The sequence below is a fragment of the Onychomys torridus genome, chromosome 6, assembly GCF_903995425.1.
Source record: "Onychomys torridus chromosome 6, mOncTor1.1, whole genome shotgun sequence".
Lineage (NCBI taxonomy): Eukaryota > Metazoa > Chordata > Mammalia > Rodentia > Cricetidae > Onychomys > Onychomys torridus.
Window position 1 is genome coordinate 135,205,467 of NC_050448.1, and position 9,533 is coordinate 135,214,999.

Consider the following 9,533-nt stretch of genomic DNA (forward strand, 5'->3'; position numbering starts at 1 on the left):
TTATGTTGTAGTGTGTATGCTTACAACTTGTATAGCCATACAAAAATTTGGAAACAGGAAAAAAAACTTTATTTGGTTCAGGAAAAAAGGTTTTTGGTAATAATAACTCTAAAATATAAGTTCATTCACTAGGGAGATGTTTCCAAGACTCCAATGCAGTTTATAAGGAAGAGTACCAGGTTAGAGTTTAGAGACACTAACTTAGAGACCCCAGAGGAAATAATTCTAGGGCAGTAAGTCCCTAACTTCCCCTTGGTAGATTGTAGCCTGTGTATATTTTCAATAAATCAACAATTATTAATAGTCATGACTCTTTCAATAGTATTAAGTCTAAAAATAATGATGACAAAATATTGAAATCATTAAGAATTTTTAAAGGATAAATTTATTCATGGAAGTATTGACATATAAAATATGGTTTAGAAGAATTATTTGTATTCTATTATTCTTGTCTTCACAAAATAAATTACAATGAAATCTCACTAAAATAATTGATGCTTTTAAAAAACACCATAAATTTTGCCTTGTTACAGTTCTTCATATATTAAAATAATATTAAAACAAAATACTAACCAGAGACTGCTTACAGTGATTTTCAGTGAAAGGATGAGACATGAGTTGGTGAATTGCATATATTTTAACATGAATTATTAACTATAGCTCCCTCATGAAATACAAGTTTAAACTTATGTGTACTTTTAACTGTTTTTAAATTGAAATACATTTTTCCCATTTCTTTTGCCTTCTGCTTCTTAGGGCCAAGAAGCAATGACACCAATAATCCAACTTATGTTGGATTTGAACGTGATGTATTCAGAACAATTGCAGATTATTTTCTAGATCTCCCTGAACCTCTACTTACATATGAATATTATAAATTATTTGTGAACATTTTGGGTATGTATGAATTGTACTTATTATTTAAATTTATTCTATTAAAATTTTAAGTTTCCTTAAGATTAAAGGTCTAAATACATGTTAAATATGCATGTGGTAAGTAAACTATAAACTATTTCCAAATTTAGAAATACTATAGTTATACTAATTCAAATGGTTCAAATATGTTTTAATACCAGTTGCCCTGAAATTGACTGTCATATAGTTCTGTGTAGTTCTGACACAGCTCTCTAGAGTTAGCACTGATCCTACAAGAGAAAGGCTTATATCCACAGGACTATCCTTACTTCTGGTACTGACAACAAGTAAGTTCCCTTTGCTCCCACAATTGTGCTTAGCCAACTACCAATTAAAAGGTTCATTTGAACCCTCTGATTCACTCCTGAAGTCTTGGAAAGTATGTTTGTTATTTTGTTTTAAAAAGGATAGAACTCGGGTGTGACAGACAAAGAGAAGAGATGCACATGGAAGGCGTGGTGGATGACGATGACAGAGAGTCTCTGTACTATCTCAGGAAAGACACCCTGAACATCTGTATGTTTATCAACCCAAAGCTGCCTTGGCTTCACTGTTTCAGAATTTTAAGTAGTTTTTTTAGTTAGGTATGATTGATTAAGTTTTCATTTTTACGCTATTGAACTCAATCTCCATCCCCCTTCCCTTCCCAAAAGGTTGGAGGTAATGCTGATTTGTGGCTAGCCATGAGCTACATTAGCACAAACTCATGTATGTTGAAATAGCTCCTCATGAATAACAAGACTGATCACTCAGGAAATTCCAAGCATTTTAGGAGTTCTATGCCAGTAACCAAGAACTGAAACCAAATATAGGTACAATTGTCACTGGTCTTCATGAGCTATTTATGTACCCCTGGGTGCAACCAATCCACAATCAAAAATATTTTGTTTTTAATGTAGCTATATAGAATTTTCTGGGTTTTTTTTCTTGTCATTATTCTCTAAACAATAAATATGTACATAATGCTTACTTTGTGTTACTTATATAAGTAATCCTGAGGATTTTTTTTTGTTGTTGTTTATTTGTTTGATTGAATGATTTTAGTTTTTTGATAAATTCCTAGGTTATATGTATGTGCATGGTACACCATTTTATATAGGAGACTAAAATCTGCAGATTTTGTCCATGTACATCCCTGGAACCAGTCTTCCCATTAATACAAAGATGACTATATCTGTGCTTCTATATACAGTTGTCTTTAATTGGAAGGTTTCAAGTACTTGTAGTATTAAAAACAAATATTTTTAAGTGTGCCCTGATTAAATCCTTCTAATTAGGTAGCTAAATTAATTTTTAAATGATTTATGTCACAAGTGGAAATACCACTAGTCAGTCTTGCATGTTTATAACAGAATGTTGCATGTGTCCTATTGAAGTGGCTTCCAAATTAAGCAATTTCCATGTGTTCTCTACTAACAGTGTATATTATAGTGATGCTTTATTTTTTAACTTATTTTTTTATTTTTGTCCACTGTCTTGCAGTTGCATCTTAATTTTTGTTTCATTTTCTGGTAGTTCTTTGTGGCTACATCACAGTTTCAGATAGAACGAGTGCGATACATAAAATCCATGATGATCCACGGTCTTCAAAAATCCATCGTTTAAGTAATTTGAATTCCTTCAAATCAACTGAGTGTCTTCTTCTCAGTCTGCTTCACAAAGACAAAGGCAGTGAAGAATTGGATTCTACTGAGAGACTGCAAAGAAGTGATCAAGGATTTCAAGAAAGATGTGCCAAGAAAATGCAGCTAGTTAATTTAAGAAACAGAAGCGCTAGTGCTAATGACATAATGGGAGGAAGCTGTCATAATTTAATAGGCTTAAGTAATACACATGCCCTGTCCTCTAACATCAAACCAAAGTGCTCCTCTTTGGAAGGAATTATAGATATGCCAGGGAATTCAAATAAAAAGGTGTCCAGTATCTTCTACCAGTCTTTTCTGAACATAGAAGAACAAAATAGTAATCAATCTTTAGTGCCAATGCCCAAACAGAAATCTCTATTTAATCTTCACTCAGAAGAAAATATTCAACAACCATACTGTGTTGGTTTTAAAAGAACCTCCGCTTTGACTCTTCAAGACCAAGGGGAGTTATGTAAAGGAAAATATAATTCAAAACAGCTTTGTAGATCTCAGAGTTTGCTTTTAAGAAGTAGTATAAGACAGAATAGATATATCAATACACCTGTGGCTGAAATTATAATGAAACCAAATGTTGGACAAGGCAGTACAAGTGTACGAAGTGAGCTTGGAGAGTCTAGTACCACAATCAATAAAAGACTGTGCAAAAGCTCAGTAGAACTTTCAGAGAATTCTTTACTTCCAGCTGCTTCTGTGTTGACTGGCACACAAAGTAAGGCTGTTTTCAATGCATGCAGTATTAACTTTTAATGTTTACTAACTCTGCTTTATATTCTTGGCTTTTCTTGTCTGAATTGATTTTTTATTTCTTGAAACGAAATTATTATAAAAGACTTTAGTCATGGAATAAGCAACTTTTATTCTACCCTACTTAAAGCATGTAATGTCTTTTCCCCTAATATCACTTATTCTATGTCACTTTATAAATGAAGGATTTTATTACTTAAAAATAAGTGGTAAAACAATAGAGTATCTTACTATACTATTAAGGTTTGTGGAGATTTGTAACTCTTAATTAAAAGGAAAATGCTAAGATATTATATTACCCTCTTTATATAATTGTGTATTTTATTCATTTGAGAACTATTATCACTGATGAGCTTTTGGGGATGGGGGTGGCTTTGCCTTCTAGGTTTACTGCAACCTCATTTAGAGAGAGTTGCCATCAATGCTCTACAGTTATGTTGCTTGTTACTTCCCCCATCAAATCGTAGAAAGCTTCAACTCTTAATGCGCATGATTTCTCGAATGAGTCAAAATGTTGATATGCCCAAACTTCATGAAGAAGTAGGTACAAGAACATTGGTAAGTTGATTTTTAATATCATATTATTATATAATCTATTATATATTATTCAAGAATTTCATATATGTATACAATGTATTTTGGCCATATTCACCCCCTATTCCTCACCCTTCCTCCCTACTTTATATACTCATTTTTAAATAACTCATTGAGCCCAATTATGTTGCCCATATATACGTGGCTATAGGGCTATTCACTGGAGCATCATTGGCCTAGCTGGAACCTAAAGAAAACTGAATCTTCCTTCCCTAATAGTCATCAGCTGCCAGTAGCTCTTCAATTCTGAATGGTGCTTGTAAATCCCTCCACTTTACTGGAATGTTGATTTGTTTGGTCTTGTGCAGGCAACCAATGCTGTGAGTTTATGAAGTTATTAGTTCTGCCATATCCAGCAGACCCTGTTTCATTCAAATTCCCCCTGACCTCTGCCTCTTCCATAATGTTCCCTGAATCTTGGTGTGTATGTGTGACAGCAGTGTTGAGGCTGGGGGTGGGGAGGGAGTATTTTTTACAATGGAAAGAGTAAGCCCTGATTTATCAACTAAAAGAAGATCAAGCTATTTGAAAGTACTACATATGTTAATTTTTATCTTATAATACTTGACTTAGAAAAGTTTTCAAAAATAAAATAATACATAAAATATTTTTAAATCACTTTAAAGAAAACAAAGCAGCCCCAGAAAAGTAAAGCCATGTATCCAAAAAACAATATAGAGTTTAGTAGTTCCACAGTGTTCTACCAAGGTTAAGTTCTTAGTTTTTATTTGTTTTGTATGATTGGTCAGTTCATTGTTTTATTTTATTTCAAGTATTTGTATTTAAAAGTTAGTTAAATTTAAAAACTAAACAACCCTAAAAACTTGACCTTTTCTAGGAGAAAATAGTGTTACACAAATTATTTGTTCTTGGGCTACTATACTTTGACCTTGTATTAATCTTAGAACCCTTTGCCTTCTTGACCATTTTGTACACCTCACAGTGACTGAGCTAGTCAGTCAGTCTATATTATATCACCTAGTATCATCAGTTCTGTCTGATGAAGTGGGAAGAGGATTTGTAGGTACTGTTCAAACCTAAAAATACTACAACTCTGAAGTAGAGAGTGAGTAAGCAATCAATGTATAATATGGCAAAGAATTTCAGAGACTATGGCAGTGGGGAAATTGTATCTGATGATTTATGAGAATAAATCATTGTGGACAAGAAGTGTAAAACAAAAAACAAAACAACAACAACCTGTTGCCAAGCAGTCCCTTGCATGTTGCCATTCAGGATCCTTGGAGAATTAGGGTAGAAGGATTTATATGCAGATATTGATAAAAATAAATAAATCTTTTAAATTCCCTCGCTGTCTCTCGTTTCTCTTAAAAATAGTCACTTTTTAGACTCCAGCTAAAATCTATAAAAGATTCTTACAATGAGGAGCCTGGCAGCTCTATTCAGTTGTTTTGCTCATCACTGGGACAGTTCAGTAACAATGATAGAACAGATAAAAAAGAAAAATATTCTTGAATAATTATGTCATTTTTGAAAAGCATAAGAAATTAGTAAGGGATGATGTTTGAAAAGGTGATAATTTTAGTTTTCTACTTTGGTTTTAAAGTTATTAGGGCATCTAAATAAAATTTATCCAACTGAATTTTGGAAATATGAGCCTTGTGAAGCAAAATCAGGGCAAAAGATAGTTTTTTTAGTCATCTGCATTAAGATAATAGTAACAAATGTAAAAAGGGTTCTATGAGAAGAAGAATATAGACAAAGAACAAAAAGCTGAGAAATGAGCCTTGGAACTAAAAGAGAATATTTCAGATCAATAAATATGTTCTTCATGTACTATGTGCAAATATTTAAGATAGAATTCAAATATCCTAATTATTGTGTATTATAGATATGGATTATATGACTATGAGAGTAATGAGTTTTGAAGCAAGAATTCTCCCAGAGTTATAAAATCCTTATGATGGAAATGGCGATGTTTGCATTAACTCACTATCTAAACACTAGTAGTCACTAACAGCTGTTTCCCAAAGTTTCAAAAGATAAATACTGCCAACTTTACAACTTCTGCTGTTTATGTGTTCCATATGTTGTATATTCTCCTGGTTTATGGTTTTGTGGAATTTGTTTAATAAGTCTTTGTTCTCTAACAGCTTTTGGCTTAAGGATTAAATCTCTATATTAATAGAATACCTAATTAATAGGTATTTATTAATAAAACTATAAAAAATTAAAGAAGAACCCATTAAATATACTCTATTGGAACTTCGTTAACAAAAATACGTAACAAATGCTTATTAAAGTACTATACTATAATAGAATTCTTACCTTCCTAACTATAATGAATTATTTCCATGTGTTCTAAACTGAAGTCTGCTTATTACTTTATCCCCACACATCATACAATGCAAATTGGAAATGATTGACATTGTCATTTATATGAAATCTTAGGTTCATAAGTTGCCATATTTTTGTAGATGATACATACTTTTTCTCGGTGTGTGCTGTGTTGTGCTGAGGAAGTGGATCTTGATGAGCTTCTAGCTTCAAGATTAGTTTCTTTCCTAATGGATCATCATCAGGAAATTCTTCAAGTACCCACTTATTTACAGACTGCAGTGGAGGAACATCTTGACTACATTAGAAAGGACCACGTAGGTATTTTGAGCCTTAAAAATCTCTGCACTTGTTATTCACAAGTAGTAAATTCATCTTAAAGTAAACCCATAAAAAAATGAACATTTATTAGATCATGTAAACATTCTCTAAATCAGGAATATATAGAGCCTGGAGACTCACAGCACTGGGACTCTTCTTGGCCTTTCCCCTTTTGCAGTCATATGTTGACAAATGCTTTCTTTACATTATGAGGAATATGATAATTGAAGTTGCTGTGTCACAGCATTGGGTTTTTTGAAATCCAAAGTGAAAACAGCAATCCCTTAACCTCCAATTGGAAAAAATTCTGATAATGGACTCTGTGCATGTGCATGTGCATGTGGAGGCCAGAGATCAACTTAAGTTATCTTCCTCCATTATTCTCTAACTTGACTTTGAAATAGGGTCTCTCTATAAACTTGGAGTTGGTTAATTTGGCTAGACAAAACTCCAGGAATCTACTGTCAGCTCTAGGGTTACAAAAGCATCCTTCTGTGCCCAGTTTTTACATAGGTACTGAGGATCCAAACTCAAGTCCTCATGCCTACTTGGGAAACATCTTACCCATTAAGCCATCTCCCCAGTCCCTACATATGGACTCTTGATTTTCTTGTCCTATGTCCATTTTTTGAAAGTCAGAGAGTAAGTTTGATAGAGTCTTATTCCAATACATTCTATATAGTTAAAATAGAATTTGTTCTTTAAAAAAAAAAAAAAAAAAGGTTAGAATACATAGAATAGAAAAAAGTTGCTAGGAAAACGGGGAAAAAACACTAAGGACCAGATATCTACTATATTCCGGTGTTAGCTGATAAACACATTTTGTTTGTGCTTTTTCTCCTGAATACTATTACTATACCTTAAACTTCATTATTAAAATATATGGGCTCTGGTAGTGTTCTGATTCTCAAAAACAATAAGTCAATACTTCATTACTAAGTCAAAATATTGGTGTTTTAAACTGAATTAAAACATTATTTAAATTGTTATGTTTTATACTTCAAATAATAAAATCCGTGGTTCAGAGTGAGAATAATAGCTACATTTAGTGCTTTCATATACATTTTCCCATGCAATCTTCATTTTAATGATGAGGAAACAGACCAGAAGTTAATTTGATGCTATAAAATAGTAGGCTGTGAGGCTTGGATTTAGATCCTGCTCACTTACCTCTACTGTATAATATTCAGTTTTCTTAACACGGTGAATGTTTTATTAAGGCCAAAATGATAGATATTAGATTCCACCAAAAATGCTCTCCACAGGAAAAATATGACTAGAACATACAGATTTTCGCTGTCTTGGTTCTTTGCTGACAGGTTAAAAATTCTGGAGATGGGCAAGTTGTTCCTTTGCCAACATTTTCTTACTGTAAGCAGATTAGTACTCAAGAATTTAATGAGCAGAAAATTTCAGCTTCTCAAGCTGCAATTGAAGAACTTTTGGAGAATATTCTTAGAAGTAAAAGCTTGCCTATAAAGGAGAAAAGAAGAAAACTGAAACAGGTACAAGAATGCACAACTTCTCCATCTTACACTTTTTTTCTAGTGTGTGATCAGTGATAGCTATTTCTTGTGACATTTTGAGATAGAAATTTAACTTTTAAATATTTTAACAATAAATTTAAATATATAAATATATATTGTTCTTCATTATATACTTAAAGTATGTGAATTAATATATATTTGTTTTTATTCCATCTTAAATTTATAATAATTACAGTAATATTAATTTATTTTCTTTTATTTCACTGATATATTGTATAATTAAACTTTGAATTTACCTGGGAAAGCATATGTAAAATCTTCATTATAATACCTATCTCTGAATGACTCATCTCTACCAATGTTTAGAACTCTCAGCTCTACAGCTCAATAACTACATGATTTGATTTGACTACATGAGAGATTTGACTTTAGGGTGAGAATTAACAGAAAAAAATCCTGGAATTATAATATGGACAGGAGTCGAAGGCTCTTATGGTGTCCCCTTCACAAATGTGAAGAAAGAAGCAAGAGTCAGATGAAAGGATACTTGACAAGCTTCATCTAGGGAAATAATATTCAAGAACTTCTAATATTCCCCTCCCTCATTTTTAAGTTCCAGAAGGAATACCCCTTGATATATCAGAAAAGATTCCCGACCACTGAGAGTGAAGCAGCACTTTTGGATGACAAGCCTACAGTCAAGCCACCAGTGCTGAATTTAAGGAACCGAAAGCTTCACAGTCTGCGATACTGACTTAAAACTTCAATAAATGAAGTCATACATGAGAATGTTTCTACTTAAAAGTAAATCTATTAAAATTTTGTTTCCCTTATAAGGACCTTATATAAGGAGTTGGCAAAATAGTCTTTTTATCCATGCAAGGCTGCAAAAGCTACTGGATCTCAGCTAAGAATACCTAACAAAAGCCTATACCAAATATCTTAATTAGAAACAATATTTTTAATATATTATGCAGATGAAATTGTGGTGCTGTTTTGAAAGAAAATGTACCTGTGTCTATATGTGTGCTTATGGATATTAGCTAGAGAACTGGTTTAGGATTGCTTCTTTATTTTTAAGTATCAGAACATGAAGAATATTGTACTCTTTTGTATAATCTTTTTATACTTGTGATCTATTTAAATGTATATAAACACACACTTGTAGCTTGGTTTTAGTTTATTGGAATTTGGTTTATTGGGAACCAAAGGGGGTTAGTTTTAGAGATAAAGTCTCACTTACATACTGCATTCTGACTCCTCAAACTCATTTCTCCTGCATTATAGTCCTGAGTATTAGGAATCCACGTGTGTACCACTATTCCTGGCTTATATGTATTTATTTTTCTTAAATCTTTGTGTAGTAGTTTTGTTTTCCCTTAAACATTATCTCAACTACTTCAGTCTTTTTTTCCAGAAATATCTTTTGAATCTTTACATTTATCATCTATTCTAATACTGAAAGAGATGTATAATAGTTATTTAGCAACAACAATGTGCCTTTCATTGTTTCTTAAATGTGGTGACC

General features: G+C 32.4%; 1 protein-coding gene across 3 annotated transcripts in view; it reads left to right on the top strand.

Moving 5' to 3' along the window:
- Window positions 1–8,759, top strand: part of Depdc1 (DEP domain containing 1) — a 29,558-nt gene extending 20,799 nt beyond the window's left edge. The window contains exons 7-12 of one of the 3 annotated variants that reach the window (XM_036191463.1): window positions 757–897; window positions 2,431–3,270; window positions 3,691–3,863; window positions 6,338–6,514; window positions 7,838–8,023; window positions 8,619–8,759. In XM_036191463.1, the coding sequence (XP_036047356.1) occupies window positions 757–897; window positions 2,431–3,270; window positions 3,691–3,863; window positions 6,338–6,514; window positions 7,838–8,023; window positions 8,619–8,759 (1,658 nt within the window). The remainder of the gene's footprint in view (window positions 1–756; window positions 898–2,430; window positions 3,271–3,690; window positions 3,864–6,337; window positions 6,515–7,837; window positions 8,024–8,618) is intronic. The other 2 variants (XM_036191464.1, XM_036191465.1) reach the window with 2 other exon arrangements.
- The last annotated feature ends 774 nt before the right edge of the window (window positions 8,760–9,533 follow it).